Source organism: Podarcis bocagei (assembly GCF_964188305.1).
Source record: "Podarcis bocagei genome assembly, chromosome: 4".
Classification (NCBI taxonomy): Eukaryota; Metazoa; Chordata; class Lepidosauria; order Squamata; family Lacertidae; genus Podarcis; species Podarcis bocagei.
The window spans coordinates 7,973,707-7,994,776 of NC_138128.1; the positions used below are offsets into that span (position 1 = coordinate 7,973,707).

The 21,070-nt window shown below is 44.0% G+C and overlaps 1 protein-coding gene across 7 annotated transcripts in view; it reads left to right on the forward strand.

Annotated features, from left to right (window-relative positions):
• The window catches only part of VWA5B2 (von Willebrand factor A domain containing 5B2), a 107,593-nt gene that overhangs the window by 73,118 nt on the left and 13,405 nt on the right, over positions 1-21,070 (forward strand). For 5 of the 7 annotated variants that reach the window (XM_081189967.1, XM_081189964.1, XM_081189963.1 and 2 more), the window contains 10 exons: positions 4,864-5,040; positions 5,480-5,641; positions 6,514-6,745; positions 8,675-8,829; positions 12,948-13,079; positions 14,128-14,249; positions 14,656-14,832; positions 16,424-16,534; positions 19,128-19,330; positions 20,602-20,716. In XM_081189967.1, the coding sequence (XP_081046093.1) occupies positions 4,902-5,040; positions 5,480-5,641; positions 6,514-6,745; positions 8,675-8,829; positions 12,948-13,079; positions 14,128-14,249; positions 14,656-14,832; positions 16,424-16,534; positions 19,128-19,330; positions 20,602-20,716 (1,548 nt within the window). In that variant the 5' untranslated portion in view covers positions 4,864-4,901. The remainder of the gene's footprint in view (positions 1-4,863; positions 5,041-5,479; positions 5,642-6,513; positions 6,746-8,674; positions 8,830-12,947; positions 13,080-14,127; positions 14,250-14,655; positions 14,833-16,423; positions 16,535-19,127; positions 19,331-20,601; positions 20,717-21,070) is intronic. The other 2 variants (XM_081189969.1, XM_081189968.1) reach the window with 2 other exon arrangements.

Below are 21,070 nucleotides of genomic sequence, written 5' to 3' on the forward strand. Positions count from 1 at the left end.
GCTATGGATCTATTTTAGCTACTGCATACAGACAAAAAAGAGTCATTAAAAAGACCCATGATTTTAAAGACAACTGTACAGGTGCTTATGTTCCCAACACAGGGCTTATCCACACTTACCTTTTGCCATCTGGATCTTTCCCTACAAAAAACTGCTCTTTAATGCTGAATCAGTGTAAACAGTAATTTGGGTTTTCCACATATTACCATTTGCTCCAATTGAACTTCAGAGAGCAGGTTTTCACAGGGATAGCTCCAGAGAGAAAAAAAGGGGGGGAGGCACTCTGACATGGAACTTTAAAGTGCAGACAGAGCCTAAAAAGAGCAGAGGAAGCTAAGTGCAGAAAAGCCCTTAGTTTAGTTGCAGCAATTCTTCTATATTGCTACAGCCATGCTATTCCGTTGTGGCAAACTCTGAGAGAGCCCCCTTCCTAGTTCTGCAGTCTTCTTCTGGGAAGGGCTGTAGATCTGTGGTGGACTATCTGCTTTGCATACAAAAGATCCTGGATTCAATTCCAAGGATCTCCAAGCAGTGTTGGGAATTGTGCCCTGCCTGAAATGCTTGAGAGACACTGTACAGTGGTACCTCGGGTTAAGTACTTAATTCGTTCTGGAGGTCCGTTCTTAACCTGAAAATGTTCTTAACCTGAAGCACCACTTTAGCTAATGGGGCCTCCTGCTGATGCCGCACCGCTAGAGCACGATTTCTGTTCTCATCCTGAAGCAAAGTTCTTAGCCCAAGGTACTATTTCTGGGTTGACGGAGTCTGTAACCTGAAGCATCTGTAACCCGAGGTACCACTGTATAATCAATAAACACACGAGACGTAACCGGCTGTGTTCTTAGATAAATAAGGTATACTATTCATGTATCAAATCATAAATTTCAACGGAAGTAACTCATAAAGTTCAACAAACGAACAAAGCAGAAGACCCAGTGGATCAGATCATTCTCTAATCAGTTCATGCATAAGGTCCATCTGTGTAACAGTGTCTATTCCAGGCATGTAAGTGTCTATTCCACCTGTCTGTTCATAAGGTACAAACAATCCACATGAAAGGTTGTTGCTGTTCCACAGAATCCTTTCACAGAGTCTAAGACAAGGATTTCCAGAATATTGGCCTTGTTTCGCCGTCATCAGTAGTTAAAGTTCATATGTGATATTACAGGACAGTGGCTCTTATGGCATAGTAGTAGCTGCTACTACTATGAAAGGATTCTGTGGAACTGCAACAACCTTTCATGTGGATAGTTTGGACCTTATGAACAGACAGGTGGAATAGACACTTACATGCATGGACCTTATGCATGAACTGATTAGAGAATGATCTGATCCACTGGGTCTTCTGCTTTGTTCATTTGTGGAACTTTATATTGAAATTTATGATTTGATACATGAATAGTAAGGGACGCGGGTGGCACTGTGGGTAAAACCTCAGCGCCTAGGACTTGCCGATCGTATGGTCGGTGGTTCGAATCCCCGCGGCGGGGTGAGCTCCCGTCGTTCGGTCCCAGCTCCTGCCCACCTAGCAGTTCGAAAGCACCCCTAAGTGCAAGTAGATAAATAGGTACCACTTTATAGTGGGAAGGTAAACAGCGTTTCCGTGTGCTGCGCTGGTGCAGGCTCGCCAGAGCAGCTTCGTCACGCTGGTCACGTGACCCGGAAGTGTCTCCGGACAGCGCTGGCCCCTGGCCTCTTAAGCAAGATGGGCGCGCAACCCCAGAGTCGGTCATGACTGGCCCGTACGGGCAGAGGTAGCTTTACCTTTACCTTACATGAATAGTATACCTTATTTATCTAAGAACACAGCCGGTTACGTCTTGTGTGTATTTAGTATGCTTTGCGTGACCATAGGTTAGTTTGTTGTTGTTTTGAGAGACACTGTACACACAATTGGAGAAGGTGTCAGTTTTTAAGAATGGGACACTTATTTTCTACCCTGTTCACATGTACACACACACATGAACACACACAGCCACCACCCCTGGATACAGTGGGAAGAGGATCTTTTGCTAGGGAGAAAGTAGCAGAAATCCAGGGTTGCTTGTTCTTATAATATTAATAAGATTGTAGGCTGCTGCATTCCCAGAAACTAAGAAAGGATGGGGGAGCGGGAATCACAGGGTGCTAACCTGTGGATCTGTGTTTATTCATTACAGACTGCCTCACAGCTACCTGCATAAAACATAAAGACCAGATGGGTCTTGTTTACTTTGGTAAGATAAATATAAAGGTTACTGATGATTTAAAAGAAGAAAAAAGCAGGCAGTGATAAGTCATTGGTAAACATGAAGCTGCAGCCAATCAGTGTCATGGCAGACAGAAATAACACATGCATTGCGCATGAAACCATAGGGTCTTGAGTAGGCAAGGAGAGGCTTTGAGTCACGGTCCATATTCCATGGCTTCCTGCGGATTCAAATGGTTTGATGTAGCTGGTGGTGAGCTCTGAGAATGAGTAGGCTCAGCCAAAACCTAGTGGTCAGTGGCAGTTCTCAGGGTTTGGGGAAATACGCACCCTGTTGTCCATCTCCTGTCTTATTACTGTTTTGATTGTTGCTGTTCTGGAGAGTACAGCAGCTAACCACTCTAACCATAACAGCAGCTTTAAGAAACCAGCAATTCCCTTCCACCCCCATCTGTTTCAACAGGCCACTGCTTACGTTGCAAAGAGAAATGCGAGCACTGAATCGACACATGTTCAGGGTTGATTAGCTGCTTTGCATAGCACCTCTGTTTGTTTTTCCATGCCATCTTTTTCATGAGCAGCAGCTGGCCAGAACCTCTCCAGTGTAGCCAGTGCTGCATCTACAAGGTCACCTGGAAACAAAGGTTTATTTTCAGAATACGGATCATCTTCCAGTTTGCTTGAGCCCTCAGTGGGGCCCAGACTTTCCAACGGACCAATGAGAGAAGGCAGCATCTGTTCGCCCCATCCCATAAGCCACCCACGGAGGTTACCTGGGTGACCAATTCACACATGTGGAAGGGAAAAGAGTAGAGAGTAGCTGGGATGTTAAAAGATACTTGCAATATTTGCCAGGGCATTAATTATTAACAACAATAAATTTGAGAGATGGGAGATCATGAAGTAGGGGAAAGTGGAAAACTCCAAGCAATGGGCAGCTTTTAAAGGCTGTGTACACACCATACATTTCAAGCACATGAGTCCTCCGAAAGACTCTTGGGAACAGTAGTTTCTTAAGATTGCCAGGAATTGCATGTCCATGTGTGGTGAATTTCAGTTCCAAGGATACTTTGGTGGAGGTCATGTACTTTAAATGTGTGGTGTTTACACAGCTTATATCATGCAAGACTACCTAGTTCTGATCATAGGTGTATAATCTTTGCCCATGTTTTCCTTGCAACTGATTTTGAGCATTATTATTATTATTATTATTATTATTATTATTATTATTATTTATTTATTTGTACCCCGCCCATCTGGCTGGGTTTACCCAAATACACTAAAATGTCACACATTAAAAACTTCCCTGAATGTCAGGTAGTTGTTTATCGCTTTGACATCTGATGGGAGGGCGTTCCACAGGGCGGGCGCGACTACCGAGAAGGCCCTCTGCCTGGTTCCCTGTAGCTTTGCTTCTCGCAATGAGGGAACCGCCAGAAGGCTCTCGGCGCTGGACCTCAGCATCCGGGCAGAACGATGAGGATGGAGATTTATGCAATGACTTACAGGCTAATATGCCACCCATCTTATGAGTCTTTTTTCCTTTTGTAAAATTGCTTTAAGGGGAAGTTTTTTCTTTGTATAAATTCTTTTATTTGAGGGGGGAGGATGTGCTTCAAATGTGCTTTGAAGGTGTCGTGTGTAAATTTCATCCACAAGAGTTCACACGTCGTTCCAAATGCAGTTGTACCATTGATTTGTGTAACAGCACAATGTTATTCACAGGTTTTTTCAGTTTCTTTCCTAATGATCCCTAGCATGGCATTTGCCTTTTTCTCAGCTGCTGCACACTAGGGGCTCATCCACACTTACCTTTTGCCCTACACTTTCAAGGTGAATGTCATCACTTGCAAGCTTCATGTTGGAGCACTCTCCAGCCCCCCCCCCACTACTTCCCCCAGGAAAACCCACTCTTTAATGCTGCATTGGAATAAACTGCATTTTGGGTTTTCCACAGACTCCCATTTGCTCCAATTCAGCAGTAAAGAGTAGACTTGAGCAGGAAAGTGCTGAGGATATATATATGGATATATATATCGGTCGGACACCCAGCTTTAAAGCATAGACCTGTGCCTAGAAACATGGCACAAAGGAAGTCTGAATGAGCCCTAGGGCAACATTATCATTGGACTATCCACTATGACCCCAATATCTCATTCCTAGTCAGTCACCACCAGTTCAAACCCTATGAGTGAAAATAAGATTTTTTTTGCCCCTATATGCATCAGTTTACACCTGTTTACATTGAATTGCATTTGCCATTTTCTTGCCCACTCTCAGTTTGGAGAGGCCCTTTTAGAGCTATTCACTATCACCTTTTATTTTAATGACCATGAGCAATTTTAATTAACAAACTTGGCCACCTCACTGCTCACTCCTAACTCTAGAGCATTTATGAACAAGTAAAAAAACACAGGTCTCAATACTCCACTTTCAGGGGACTCCACTTTCTACATCTCTCCATATAACTGTCCATTCATTTATACTTTCTGCTTCCTTTTACTTAACCAATTCTTGATCCACAAGAGAACCTCAGTGTCAGAGGACAGTGGTATTTCCCTGGGTTCTGATGAATGGGTAGGATCCTGGAGAACTTCATCTCTGGAGGCTTTTGGCGCAGAGCCATTGCAGGGCCTTCTCTATTGGCATGTCCTTGTCTTTTCTTATCTTCATAGCTGCAGTCGGTGGGGCCTGTTAGTTTCACCTGAAGACCATGCCGGGCTTGTACTGCCGGCCAGCCTGGACAGCCCTCCCTCTAAAAAGCTCTTGTGTGAAAGCCTGTGCCAATGGGTATTCCCTGGGAGTCACTGCCCACCTTACTTACATCAACTTGGAGGAAGAGCCTATAGAGGGTAAGAGCTTTTTGCAGCTACAGTGGTAGGTTATGACTGCACAGGTGGTAGATGCTGTTCTAGATCTATCAGGAATGTAGGTGACTCTGCTGCTTCGGATGCATGATTCCCCATTGGTCAAGATGTTGCATATGGTATAAGGCCTATAAATATCTGAAGAGCAGAGAGGACAATTTTCTTCTCTGTTGAAGCACTAGGTAGATTGGAGAGCTTCCACCTTGCCCAGTGCTGTGATGGGAAGAAAATACCATCCCTCACTCCTCTGCTGATCTTCACAGTTCAGCTGAAGAGGGCTGGGGGGTTGTGCATGTGTGTGTGTGTGTGTGTGTGTGTGTGAGAGAGAGAGAGAGAGAGAGAGAGAGAGAGAGAGAGAGAGATATTTGTTTGGGTGCAAGGGGTGGACTGATTACCAATGGACAATCTGTCTTTCTATGCACAGGAGTCTTCATTTATCCCCTGGAGGAGTCAGAGGTGGTCTCAAGCTTTGAAGCTATAACAGGAAACAGAACCTCCACGTTCCAGATCCAGAACCGGCCCAGTGTGGAGGACTGCTGCATTGACTGTAATGCAAGCTGGAACCAGCCACTCTGCTGCACCAATGGTTGGTTGTGGTAACATCTCCTTGCAGTGCTCTGCCTCTGGCACTGCTGAAATGAATAGCAAGGTGGGACTTGAAGCAAAGACATCAATTCAGGACAGTTTCACATTTTGGGGGTTATGGAAGAGTTAGCCAAAGGTGATTTGTCTTCTGCTTTCATGCAATAAATAGTTCAGCTTTCCATCCCAAGAGCACTATCCCTAGGCTAGAACTGAAGGCAGGCTACAATGATCCATTAGAAAGCTGCTAAAAGGCATGAGCTATGAGTCATGCCCCAAATCTCAGCTCTGCTGTGAACACATCTAGTAACCACGATCTAGCACTAGTTGGTTTTGGTCAAGCTGTTATCTTTCATCACTCCTTCAGTACAATACGGAATAATAATACTGGACTACCCAATAGGGTGTCTGTCTATAAGTTGTACAAATAATGCATATGTAGCCACTCAGTAAATTTCCCACTGTTGAGTTTTTCATTAAATTAAATCCCAAGGGGATGCCTCGGCTGATGTGTGCAACAGTGGATGGGTTGAGTTTTCCAGGAAGAGAACTAGGCAGCCACAGGTAAATCTGTGGCTTTTGACCTAACCGTTCTAACAGTTTGCCAATAAATACAGTGCCAAGAAACTTAAGTGAGATCATCATGAAGAGTATTTGGGGCTCCCCCACCTGCACTGAGGTGCTGCCATTCCAATGGTAACTTTCAAATCAGAACAGGAAAGGAGGGCTGTGCAATGACTCCAGTCTTCACCTTGCTGTATGGGTAACTCAGTGAGAAGTGTGGCTCCAAGACAGTGATAAAGTAAAGGCATTAGCTTCCCGCATGAGTGTGTAGGAGGCACCGTCCTAGCTACCTCCTCTCTGCCTTCTGCCCAGGTCACTTGATCCTTGACGAAGACTTAGCACGTTCCACGTTCATCATCAGCACAGGCCCCGTTGGGCCTTCGGAAACCTTGACTGTAGTCTTCAGCAGCAGTCGGGAACTGGCAACCCTGGCAAACGGCGCCCTGCGTGTCCTCTTCCCCTCTGTGCTCATGCCCTTCGTTGTATCCATCCCTGAAAGTGAAAGTGAGGCGAGAGGCTTATGTGACGACAGGTTGGCCCTATGGTGATTTTCATGGCTTTCTCAGAGTCTATGCTATGCAAAGGGTAGGGGCTGGAGGAGGTTATAGGGACCACTGACAGCTGGCAAGTAGTTACGGTATGTGTAGGCAGCAGGAATCAGAGCTTTCCTTCTGACTCATATGGGTTCTCTAGCAAATGGGAGTGTGGCACAAATAACTGATAATGGGAGCCTGAGCCAATTAGAAACTGGCTGGGAGTCACATGACTCAGCAGCAGCAGCATCCCTTTTATATCCAAGGTTAAGGTTATGAGTGCCTTTGCTTATTGAACCAAAATGACACCACTCACTCATAAGAGCGAATCATCAGCATGCCCAGAGGAAACCCTAAGTGGAAAGGAGGGATCCCTAAAACAGCCAAAGAAGGACTGAGCATGCTTTGTGGGCCCAGAATGGATCAAAAATGCAAACTAGATGGGAGGTGGAATGGAATGGAGTATGGTGCAGGAGGGCACTCCACTGTGCAATATTTTGTTGAGGTCCCTCTTGTGTCCTTCAGTGGAGCATTGGACAAAGGCTGGATTGATGGTTTTAGAATTGCAATTTATGACCTTTTGCCACAGTGGGAGAATGGAAATTTAAATGTACAGGCTAGTGTTCATGTCTAGCAATCTTCTCTCAGAACCCCTTTACAAATTGATATGTTGAAAACATAGCTTGGTTGCAACTGTGCAGAGTTCAGCATTGTGGGAAGAAAAATATGAATCCATGTGACCCATGTGTATGTCAGATAAAGTACCAAAAGAATCAGCTGGTTGCCTGGATTCAAAATGCAGGGCTAAACTCACTCTCCAGCAGGAGCTCCAGTAGGAGCGTTTAAAGTCACAAATGTTAAGCAGCACAGTAAAGTATTAGGAATGTAGGCTCCCAGACCTTTTGCATATCCCATTTAGTCCACTGGCAAAGCACTTCCTTCTTTCTACTTCTCTTGCAAGCAACAGGCCACACACTGCCAAGGAAGTTCAAAATGCTTTACTTACAGATTCAAAGGTCAGATTCATGCATTTATTCAAGCAGTAGCAAGGAGAACACAGGCAGAATATTCTTGGGTAAAAAAAAAATACAGAGAGATAGCTTCAAGCATGTGCTCTAAGCTTGAAGCAAAGCTTAAGACACTTCTTCCTTGATCAGTTACATGGCGAGGGGAGAGAGGGAACAGGAAGAGAAGGCTTCACTTCCTCCGTCATCAGAGAAGAGGGTGTGTGACCTAATTGAGTCTAGGAAACACAGCTTTATTGTCTTAACCTCCTCATACACCAACTAGCCCTATGCTTGCTAGTTGTATTTGACTGCAATTTACCACAAGCATATGGTAAAACTACTGTGTTTCTCACACACACACACACACACACACACACACACACACACACACACACATATATATATATATTTCATTGTTTTCACCTCATCTGCACAGATCCAACTAAGCTATGATAGCAGCACACCAAATTCACACCTCAACCCATATGAACATAGCTGCCAAAAACAGGCCCCTCCCACTGAGGTGAAAGTTTCTGAAAATTTCCCTGATTCTGATTAGTTGCTCTTGTAAATATGCCCCCATGTGTTGGAACAGAGGTCCAGCCGTGAACTTTCTCCTGCAGAAAACAAAGTGTCTTTTTTCGCATCTGTTCTCTTTTGGAAAATGTATATATGGAGCTATGTGATTTTAAAAACTCCTGGGGAGATTGCCTTTAAAAATAAATAAATTGTATTCCAAATTCACTTTAGGCTGTAGCTGCATTTCCCTGCCCGCAGGAGGCCTCTTTGCAGGCCTTGGGATGTGTAGTGGTGATTAGTAAATGTATACCTTGCCCAAGAACTCGCACAATAAGGTCAACTGCCGTGCTGCCCTGATGCATGCCAGACAGCTCTAGTTTGTGACTTTTCTCTCTCTTCCTCCTTCTTCGTCAGCTCTGCCAGTTGTTTTGGATCCACTACTCTGAAGAGTGAGCAGTCTTTCCTTGTGCCTCCCCAGGATACAGACATCTTCAGGGGTGAGGTTTACAATGCCTTTCCCTACGAGTTCAGCTTTGAGATGCTTGTTAAAGGACCCTGTTTGCTGGCAGGTATGATTTAATATCCAATTTCAGTGTGTCTTGCATTTGCGGTCACATGCACACCATTGCATTTAAAGCATACAATTTTAACAGTCACAGCTTCTCCCAAAAAATCATGGGGACTGTAGTTTGTTCATGGTGCTGACTTCACAGAGCTATAGTTCCCAAAGCCCGTAACTACATTTTTGAGGATTCTCTATGACTTGGTTGTTGTTGTTGTGTGTGTGTGTGTTTTTTTTAAAAAAAACACCCAAATCCAAAGTGGTTTACAAAAAGAATAAAACAATGAAATTGAAATTATCAGCAAAAACAGTTAGAAACAACTATTTAAAACATTCAAAGAATAATTTAAATTGATAAGTTTAAAACCAGATTAAAACACATATTAACACTCTACGTATCTAGATAGGCTTATTTCTTTATTTAATTTATATGCTACTTGATTGTGAAAACAAAACAAAACCCCCAAAATGGTTTACAAAAAGATAAAACAATAAAATCAAGAAAAAATGCAATACTTTAAAACAGACAGAAAGTTAAAACACTAAAACAGTTTAAAATTCACATCAACTTTCTAAGCATTGATAGGATTGTCTAAACAAGAATGTTTTTAGCAGACACTGAAAAGAGTACGCTGAAAGTGCCTGCTTGATCTCAATAGGCAGGGAGTTCCAAAGTGTATGTGCTGCCACACTAAACAAATGCAGAATGAATATTTTGTGGCACCTGTAGCAGTGCCAGTTCTACCAATCGAAGTGCTCAAGTGGGCACATGTGGGGTAAGGCACTCTCACATGTAAACTGGTCCCTAGCTGTTAAGGGCTTTATATTCTAACAGTAACACATTAAAGGGGCAGATGGAGCTCATCAACCTGGGAAGGTAGCCCATCTAAGAGAAGGAAAACTCTGATTCTAAACCTCCACTGCCTTGTGGGATATCTTTGGGAGAAGAAAGGGCTAAGGAGTAAACCCTACACAAATCCAGAGTGGAGTCCCTAAGATGGTTGGACACCTCCTTACAACAACTCCTGCAGCCAAGCTGCTGCCAAACATATTGCTCTTCTTTCCTTTGGATCCAATCAGTGAGACGGGGGTCTTGTCCTCTGGGCAGCCCAGGTCCTCCATACACACTGCCGAGGCTTGCACCCCAGGGAGGTCTCTTTGGTGCCACTAACGCAGCGGTTTGACTTCACCCCGGGAGGCGCTCTCTATTGTCCCTCGAGACAGATAGATGCCAGCAACAACACCCTGAACTTTGCCCGGTAGCCGATTGACAACCAGTGCAGAGCTGTGAGCACAGGTGTTCTATGATGCCAGGGTCTCATTCTACACTAACTGCAGCTTCCAGATCAAACCAAAGAAAGCCCCATGTAAACCACATGGGGGACTTAAATATATATATATCACAAACACATGCAGAAATGTGGAGAACTGAACCTAAGATTGGAAAAGTGAGAATCTGATAGAAACCAAAATGCCAACAGTGACAGGGAGCAGATTCCTTCTGCCCACTCTACTGTCCGCTCTTGATCCAGAAGTAAGTGCAATGACTGCAATGCCCTTTCATTCCTTCCATTATCCAGGACTATGGGAAATGCAGGTGATTCACTTTTGCTTTTGCTCCAGATAGATGGATGGATAGATGATAGATAGATGATGATAGATAGATAGATAGATGATAGATAGATAGATAGATAGATAGATAGATAGATAGATAGATAGATAGATTTCATGATCACAGAAGACTGAATACTTGGGTTTCAAAGATGTCTTGCTCTAAGGAGGACCGTGGGGAAGTGACAGCGAATGAAGGTGTTCCAGAAGTGCTGTCTGGTTAGTGGCATTGTGAAGGATTTATGAAGCAGCCCCAGAGGAAGAGGTGGAATCTTTAGTTATAAAGGCGTCAGAAGAGCACTTCATAAATGCTTGTTCTGAACCTCTTTTAGGAATTGGTTAATCACTGAAATAATACATACGCTACTGTGGTTAACAAAGCAGAGATTTTCACCACATGAATAAAGTCTCTGGTTTTTAAACCATCTGTATTGCGCATGCTTTAGTGCTGAGTCTATACTCTTTTTCTCTCATGAAAAAATGATGGCTGTGGGAAGAAAGGAAGCAAGCGAAAGTGTGTGTCGTGGGGGGAGGGAGGGAGACGGAAGCAACTTCAGAGAGCCCTGGAGCATATGCCTGAGACAGACGAAGGAATTAATCCCATTAGGAGTTGGCTCAAGTCCCATGCCTCCGAGAAATGCTGCACTCGTGGCCTTGCTGGGCTTCAGTCTAGTAAAAATGTCTTTTGCTGCTGACGAATGACTTCATTGTGGTCTGTACATAAAGGTAAAAAAAATGGGGGGGGGGGTTGTGTGCTGAAAAATTATCTAGCTCCATTTATCTAGCAGTGCAGATAAGCTGGCAGCTATGTACCTTAGTGTAAGATATATAAAGGCTTATCCACACTTTCTTTTGCTTCCCCACCTCGCAAGAAATCTGTTCTTTAGCACTGAATCGGAACAAATAGCAATCAGGTTTTCCCGCAGATTGCCATTCGTTCCGATCTACCACTAATTAGTGGGTTTTCTGGGGAAAAGCAGCCGGTCAAAGGCAAAATTGCTCAGACCCATGCCTAGAAAGCTCAGGTCAAGCAGAAAAGTGCTTAGACCTTTGCTTTCTAGGCACGGGACAAGCAGAAAGTGTGGGTGAGCCCTAACTGTGTATTCTTTTAAATAAGTCTGTGCTGGATTAGTGTTGTGACCACAGTATTGAAACCTTTATACATTTTGGAACGGTTTGCTAAAGAGCGGTTTGAATTCTGTAAGAGCTGTAGGTAAGAGAGGGTGAATTGGCGGGACCTTCAGGTCGGGAGTGAGAGTCCCTGGGCTGTGTGTTTCCTTGGACATGGCTATTAAAAACACACAATTCCAAACAAGTTTGTGCTGAAGAGAGGGCCTTTATCAGTTCTGCACATTTACACATTTGCTTGCTTTTTTCTCATTCTTCTGCAGCTCAGAGGGCACACCCTGAGCACTAGAAATCTTACAGCCCTCTTCTGGCTCCTGAGTTACACTGAACACTCACTGCAGTGCTTTGTCTTTGCAGCCATGGGGACCAGCAATTTATTCTTAGTGAAAACAGATTGTAAAGATGCTGAATACTGAAACTTCTTTTTAAACAAATATTATTTAGATAAATATCTGGAGATGGAGGAGTTTTTTGTCACTGTTTTGCTGCTGTTAGATTAGGTTTGGTTCCCCCCCCCCCCCATATATAGTTTTGATTTTTAAGATTATTTTTAAAAATTTACTGTGTTAGCCACCTTAGATAAAGGGACCCCTGACCATTAGGTCCAGTCGTGGCCGACTCTGGGGTTGCGGCGCTCATCTCACTTTACTGGCCGAGGGAGCCAGCGTACAGCTTCCGGGTCATGTGACCAGCATGACTAAGCCGCTTCTGGCGAACCAGAGCAGCGCACGGAAACGCCGTTTACCTTCCCACCAGAGCAGTACTTATTTATCTACTTGCACTTTGACATGCTTTCGAACTGCTAGGTTGGCAGGAGCAGGGACAGAGCAACGGGAGCTCACCCCATCACAGGGATTCAAACTGCCAACCTTCTGATCAGCACATCCTAGGCTCTGTGGTTATTCTTTGAAGAGGCATGGAAGAAGAATGCCTCTATTGCATTCCTGTTATCTAATCTCCAAGGGCAGATTTGTGTGTGTGTTCATTCCATTACTCAGCGATCAATTATTCTCTGTCAAACATGTGAGCTGTTTCCATTTAAATCTACTCTGTTTATGTCTGAGATCTAATTGATGTACAAGTTCGTTCATCCACACATGTCAGTCATCACTTGATGCCAAGTCTTCAAGTGAGCACCAGTGCATTGCTTTGTACTGTGAAACAAATGCAGCTATTTCCATCTGACACACTTTCAAGCAGGAGCGGGAAACCTTTGGCCCTGCAGATGCTGATGAACTACAACTCCCATTATCCCTGGCCATTGACCACGTTTGCGAGGCTGATGGGAGTTGTCGTTCAGCAACATCTGGAGGGCCAAATGTCCCCCACCCCTTCTTTAGAGGTTATTACATTACAGCAGGCAATAAAACCCTCTCGTTATTGCAGGATTGGAGAGCCCATCCCATTCTCTTCGGGCTGATGCTAATCCTTTTGCCAGCTCTGCCTCAACTATATGCATCACCTTGGCAGAGAAGCACAGATGTGACAGGAACCTGGAAATTATCTTGTATCCTTGTGGTAAGAGAACACTTTGAAGTCAAGGATTCTGCAATCGCTACAACAATGGAACCTTCTGCTAATGTATAATACACACTGCAGGGGGGAATGTAGGGGTGATATCCGATTGGGGAGCCTTAGGACTGAACAATTTAATCTTCCAGGTCTTTAGTTCTGTACCCAGATACCAACAATATATTGCGACTGAGAGACATTCTTTTCTGAACTTTTATTTTATAGCACACATGCACAGCTTCTGTAATGCCTATTGGGGTGCTTTCTGAGTTGGCATAGGTCAGGCATGGCCAAACCTGGTCCTCCAGCTGTTTTGGGATTACAATTCCCATCATCCCTGACCACTGGTCCTGTTAGCTAGGGATGATGGGAGTTGTAGTCCCGAAACAGCTGGAGGGCCAAGTTTGGCCAAACCTGGCATAGGAGCTGCTCTAGTGTGTCTCTGCTTTATGGGAACAGTGGACTTTTTAATATATTATTTTTATCATGACATTTTTATTTAGGTAGTTATGGACTAAACACAAAATCTCAAGTAAGAACAACCAGACTAGCCCAGATGTGTTTAAGAATTAGTATAAATATGAAGCTAGGCAGATTATTCAGACAACTATATAGCAAATTATGCGGGGTAAGATACCACCTGCGTAGTGTTTAAAGAGCTGATTCTCTTATTTCTGTGACCTCTGGAGAGAAGATACTCCCTGCAGCAATATCCATGCTGCTTGTGTAGCATCAGAAGGGGTCCTCAAAGTGCAACCCACAGATATACTTATTTTAGGATTGGTGCATGTCAATCATCTATCATAAGGAAGCTACTTTAACCTGCTCCATGTGGTGTCAGTTGCCACCTGATGGGCTGTTCCTGGTGACCCTCTACATAAAGGAGGAGGTTATTCTTATTCCTATTTTACAGGTGTGGAAATGAGACTGGAAGTTGCCTGAGGCCACCAGTTTTGAGTCCATACCTGGTTTTGAACCTAGGTCCAAACAGCCCAGCTGTCGGTGCACTGGATCATTCTGACTCTCATGCATCTTTACATTTTCCTCCCCTAAGAACCTCATCATCCACACCTCATCATAGAAGATGGTGCTATCTCATATCAAGACTACGAGGCACAAATAAGGAGCCGCCGTGATTATGCTCGTATTGCCAAAAAAGATGATTGGGAGAGACAGGTAACCATCTAGGAAGAGAATTTTTTTCCTTGGTTGTCTAAGGATGGTCTCAAGTTGGATTGAAATGACTAGGACCTAGACCTTAATACCTTGCTTTTTGTCACCTCTAACTAAATTCTCTGGCCTGATGGCTGAGCAAGAAGCGCATGGTGTGGTAGGGATGCTGCTGCTCAGCTGAACTCTGGTTGGTCACATTGCTGCTGCTTACTGGAAGGTAGAGGGGATGGGAGATAGAAGGGATGGGGCAAGGCGACCATGAAGTCAGTGCAGTGCGCACACACTGCTGGAGAAATTCTGGTGCTCCTGCCAGTGCATTTGCACTGTGCCAACCTCCGCATTGCATGATAATATACAATGATATCGGGAAGGAAAGGTTGAAGCCACAACATATTTTCTTTGCTCCTAGGTTGCCTTTGTCCAGAAGAGGTTCCACAAAGACATTTTTCACAATCCTGTCCTGATGCTGAATTTCTGCCCTGAGGCCAGCTGCGTTTCCACTGATTTCCAGACCATCACTCGCGAAATGCTCTTCCTCATTGACCAGAGTACAAGCATGAGTGGCCCTGGCGTTGATGGGATCAAGGTAAACAGAGCATTGGGAAATGGGAAGCTGACTTTTAGAAAGTCGGGCCATTGGTGCTATACTAGGTCAGCATTGTCCACACTGGCTGACAGCAGCTTGCCTGGGGTTCAGACAGGGGTTTTCCACCAGCCCTGCCTGAAGATGCCAAGGATTGAACCTGACATATTTACTGAATGGGCATCAAGGTATATGCTCCTGATGCTGTGTGTGTGTGTGTGTGTGTGTGTGTGTGTGTGTGCGTGTGTGTAAAATAAAACTAATTTTTGCAGACCTGATGAGCAACAGTTCCAGAATATTTGCAGAATATGCACAATTGTTTTTTCAGCATCTGCCACGTTTTCAAAAATTATATGAGATATTATATTGATTATTATGCAGATAAGTAGCATCTTCCCACATTATGATGCCTCTCTGGGGCATCCTTAACAATGTATGTTTTCCCAGCTTTAATGGGAAGATGCTCAGAATTCCTCGCAGGACTCAGATTTTATTCCTTCCTGTTAGTGTAGCCTGATCAAGGAAAGGCTTGTCCTCTTGCTAAGGATGCTTCCAGACTGATACTGTTTTTGGGTAGGATTTGGTCACAATCCGGCAAATTCAGGTTGCACAGTTATAGTTGATTGTGAGGTCTTGCACAACAAACCTGCTTCCCCAAAGATGAGACTTTTTGCATTATGGATGAAGAAAGTGTGGGATATGAACCAACCTGGACCCTGCAATCACCATCTGAGGCCCTTCTTTGTGTGTCTGTTGCAAACCAGTTTGCCATGAACATTTGCTGTAAATTTTGGACACCACAAAAACCTTCCAAAAGTGGATTAGACAATGTTAACATCAGTGCATACAGCCAACCTCTCACACAGAAACTCATTAAAAGTGCATTTTGAGCCCTGATTGACAGCAAGCTTGCCACAAGCTCCAACACTTCTCCCACAAAAGCATTCCCTACTGCTAATATATTCAATATAACCTGCATACTTTGTATAATGTTGTTCGGTTTTCTTATGGAGCTTTCACAAAGATGATAATGAATGTTAATTAGGAGATGCTGTTCAAGACACAACAATCCAGAAATGTTAAGTACTATAATTAAGATGCCAAGGCAGACAACTCTAACCAACAGTGCTGCTCCAACCAAACACAGCTCCAAGGTCCTCCAAGTTTTTCCTCTCCCCAGCAAAATTCCCACTAACTACCCCAAGACTGGTCTGTGTCCCAAGCAAACTTGAACTACACTTGTAGGAAAATAAGAATAGAACATTTAATTGAGTGTTGTGTTCTCTTTGCTGCCAAGAAAGAATGACTCTCTGCACTTATTGAAACTCCATTCCATCGTGCCTCCTTAAATGCAGAATGTTTTTGCCTGGCACATAACAATATGTAATGAAGGTGCCAGATGTGCCTCCATGGGGATACCAATCCACAAATGGGGAGCCACCACAGAAAAATTGTGTTCTCATTTTGCCACCCTCTGGACCTCCCATTGCCATTTCTTCTGATTCAGTATTAATGAGAGTGTTTTCTTGGGGAAAGAAGCAGGGCAAAGGGTAAATATGGATGGACACCTCATTCTCTCTCTCTCTCTGCCCAGGATGCTCTGTTGGTGGCTGTGAAGAGCCTTCCTCCCAGCACCTTGTTGAATGTGGCTGGTTTTGGCTCCAGCATCAAGCCGGTCTTCACCACCAGCAAGCCCTGCAATAGCGTGAGTATTCTGACCATTGCGGCTTCTTGTCCACCCCTCTGACCCCAAAGCTATTAACTGGCAATTAACTGGATCCGACAAGAACTCTGTGATTGTGCAGGGATGGTGCCATGAGTTGTCATTATCATTCTAACATTTATTTTTTTAATTGAATTTTTCCCAGTTAATCATGAATAGTGAAAATGTAGGACGGGAAATCCCTACATGAATATAATGAAAAGGAATATAATAACATACCAAGGGTGGGGTGGGGAAAGCAATGATGGCACTACAAGGAAGGGAAGGAAGGTGTTGTGACGTTTCAAGCACACAAAATGTAAGAAACAATGTACACTCAACTGATGACTGTTCAGATTGATAGTAATAAAATAAAACTGTTCAAATAGGGACAATCCTTGATCCATTGTTTTTGCAGTCTTGCTCACTTCCTGGGATTCCCCCCCCCCCAAAGAAAAACAAAAGGTTTGCATGCCCAAGTACAGAAGTACCTATATGCATTTCTAGAACATAAGAAGGTAGTAGAAGAAGGGAGGAATGATTGAATGGATGAACAAACAAATAAAACCACCTCCAAAAAATTCCACCAAGCTCCACCCACTGCTGTGGATGGCATTGCAGAATAGCAATGAGTAGCCATGACTATAAAGGGAGAATGTGTCCAAAACAGACCAAAATCACACCTGAGCAGCCTATATGCAATACAGGACCTCCATCTGAATCACCTTAAATCCAGAATATTAACTTTTGTTGGAAGAGATGCAACCTTTAGTGGACTGAAGACGTTTGACCTGTGTGCCATTACTTAAGATGAAGGTTGCTGGGTTGATTCTGTGCTTGGAGGAACATGTTGCGTCATCTTCAGTCCTTGTGATAAAACTGCTGTGCTCAGGTGACCCAAATTCTGTGCCAAGAGAAGTTGAGTTCAGTGATCTGTGTATGTTACGCAAAGCATGCAGACTTGCTATGCTGGCTTTTTATGTCCAGTTTATTCTGGGTTGGCCAGAGTCCAGCAGCTGTGCAGGTTCTGAGGATCTGTCCCATATTCACTTGAAATCCTCCCTTGCATCTCACCCCTCCACTTATGAGATGATACCAGTCATTTCATACATATTTTCAGATTTGTCTTCCCAACCATAAATGCTAGAGGCTTTTTTCCTTTTTAAAGCAGATGATAATAATAATAATAATAATTTATTATTTATACCCCGCCCATCTGGCTGGGTTTCCCCAGCCACTCTGGGCGGCTTCCAAAAGAATATTAAAATACTATGATACATCAAACATTAAAAGCTTCCCTAAACAGGGCTGCCTTCAGATGTCTTCTAAAAGTCAGGTAGTTGTTGTTCTCTTTGACATCTGGTGGGAGGGTGTTCCACAGGGAGGGCGCCACTACCGAGAAGGCCCTCTGCCTGGTTCCCTGTAACTTGGCTTCTCGCAGTGAGGGAACTGCCAGAAGGCCCTTGGAGCTGGACCTCAGTGTCCGGGTAGAACGATAGAGGTGGAGACGCTCCTTCAGGTATACTGGACCGAGGCCGAGATGAAGTCCACAAAACCTTATGCCACATTAAATTTATTTAAGGGGCCACATCTTTTCAGGAAGCTGAATTCTGCCCACCCCCAATTTCAAATGCCAGCTTGTTAAGCATGATTGTGAAATTGCAGAATTAATATCGCTGTACTTACGACTCCCAGAATTGTGTGTCTGTCTGACTCACAAACAGGAAGGCAAGAAGATTAGGGAGGGCTGTAACTCAATGGTAGAGTACAAGTTTTATCCAAAAAAGTTCCCAGATTCCTCCTTGGTATGTCCAGGAGCATGGCTTAGAAAGGGACAAACGAGATCAGTGGATTATTTGTTGAATAAAACACACAGTATTTTTTAGATGGCAATTCTCAGAACAGCTAAAAAATTAATAAAATGATAACGTTCATAATTATATAAAATAATTCAGCAGGGCAATAAAACAGTAAAAATCAACAGACGCAATAAAAGTACACAGATTGAAACCAGGTAGCTGACGTGCTGAAAGGCTTAAGCAAATAAAAAGCCTGGTGCCCAAAGATATCAGACGGGGTGCCATGCAAGCTTCCCTGGGAAGGGCATTCTGGATTCATGGCAACTGAAAATGCCATTGGTTTTATGGTTGGAGTGCAGGGTGCAGAGAGATCAACAGGGTTCACAAAAGCAAAATTTGACATCGTTTTCCTGGGAGATTTGGCTAGTTTTTAAAATAGGTTTACGGCTATGGAGAAGAACTTGCATATGGAGAGAAACTTGCATATGTTTAGAAAATGCCTGACAAAATGTCAGAAGACAGGCAGCAAGTAAGCAAGGACTTCTAGTTGTCATCAGTACTGTGCCTTATAGTCCCTTATCCTTCATGCATGTAAGTAGCAGGAGTTGATTGGCACACTATTTCCACAACATGTTCAGGCCACAGGATCTCACTTTCTGGAATGCAGAATTAGAGTCAGTGAGCCACAGAGGCAGAAGTCGTAATGTTCTGGGGTGGTGGAGAGCTTGCTTTATGGCAAGAAGTCTGGCTCAGTCTATTTGCTGTCTCCATAATACACTCATCTCTCCCGTGTACAGGAAACCCTCAGGCTGGCCTGTGAATACATTCAGAAGCTGCGGTCTGACATGGGTGGAGCCAACCTCCTGGCTGCTCTGACCTGGATCTTGGGGCTCCCTCTTCACCGTGGGTATCCTCGGCAGCTCTTTATATTTACGGATGCCAGTGTTGGAAACACAGGCAAGGTCATCGAGCTGGTCAGGAGACACGCGAGCAGTGTCAGGTATGGAGTGGGGTGAACTGGCCTTTCATAGATCTCCAATTCTACCTTGGTGTGCAAGAGACCTGGATAGAGTAAAGCACTCTGCTGTATGTTGAAAAGTGGAGAGGCAGTATCATCCACTAAATAAAGAGAGCTGGATCTGGGTCGGTCTTTATTATGTACAGAAGCTCTGTGCCACTAATAGCCTCATGATTTGCAATAATCAATATTACTTAGCATTTAAATAGCACTTTCAAGCATTCAAAGAACTTCACATACATTATTTCAGTAATCTTTGCAGCAACACTATAACATTGATCCATATTCCTATCCTTTCCTGCTCATGCTGTTAACTTCTATGCACGCTAGCCGATTGCTCCTCCGTTATGGTTTCACCTGTTGATTTCTGCCTGCCATGCAGCTATTGAGGACCTAGAGCTTCTGCCCCTAAAAGCTCTTTAAAATGTGTGTACAGTAGAGTTAGCTCGAATCTATCATTGTAGGGGGCGTTCCCCAAACTAGGATTGATTGCTAACCAGCATAGATATGCATAGTTAGGTTTGACTATAAAAAAGTACCTACGTGTATGTCATAAGCAGCACTTTGAATTGTGCCCAGAAACAGACGGGTAGCCAGTGAAGATGTTCTACTAAGGGAGCCATCTGCTCCCTATAACCAGCCCTGGTCAGCCATCTATTATGAGAACTAGCCAATAAGCACCCTCTACAGCCAGTGTTTCCCTATCACACACTGAATTTGCACTGTAAACTTGCAGAATCATTTGCCAAACTCAGTCTGGTACAGAAGAAAGGTGTGTTTGTACTGAATGCAGTAGAGGGCACTTCCAGGCCACCCCCATTGATGTTAGGATGTTGCAAATGTATTTACACTTGTAGTCATAACTGGATTTGTGTGTTCAAATTGCTTCCCAGCCATTAATTATCTGGGTGACCCTAAGCAAGCCTCTGCCTCTCAGCCTTGGCTCTCTAGCAGCCAAACCTCTTACACAGGCTGCGCACACACACCATACATTTAAAGCACATGACTTTCCCCCAAAGAATCATGGGAACTGTAGTTTACGACTCAGAGCTACAGTTTCCAGAATCCATAACAAACTGCAATTCCCACGATACTTTATGGGAAGTAATGTGCTTTAAAAAAGTATGAATGAGATGAAGACTTCAGTGCAGTCTGCTGAGCTCAGAGCGCTTGCAATGGCTTGGCGGTGCACACCCTAATAAGAGTGTGGAACAGGCTGGGTGGTCTGAGGTTCAAGGACTTCTTTCCCACAGGTGTTTTACCTTTGGCCTGGGTTCTGGTGCCTGCCGTAGGCTCCTGCGCGGACTGGCAAAGGTGAGCAGAGGTCGGGCTGAATTCCTAAGCCCAAGTGAAAGGCTGCAGCCCAAGGTACGTGCTGTCTTGCTTCATTGTTGGTATTTTTGACTTGGGTGGTCACCTGTGCTCAGTAGTTATGTGCCATGTCCACACTAGTACAATCACAATTTAACACAGGCGTGCGTCAGCTATGAAGGATCCAGACAGCAGTGTAGTATTATCATCCTTCTGTTCAAGAATCCATGCAGAGACAGTGTTGGCAGCCAAGCCATCTTTCAGGATATTGCCACCTGAAAGAGGCTCAAGGAGGTAGGGATGGAGGGTCTGTCACTCTCTGTTCTTTCACTTCCTTGTTTTTCCAGTCTTCACATTTCTGCAGAAATTTCCAGACTTTTTAATTTATTTATTTATTTTAAAAAACCCTCT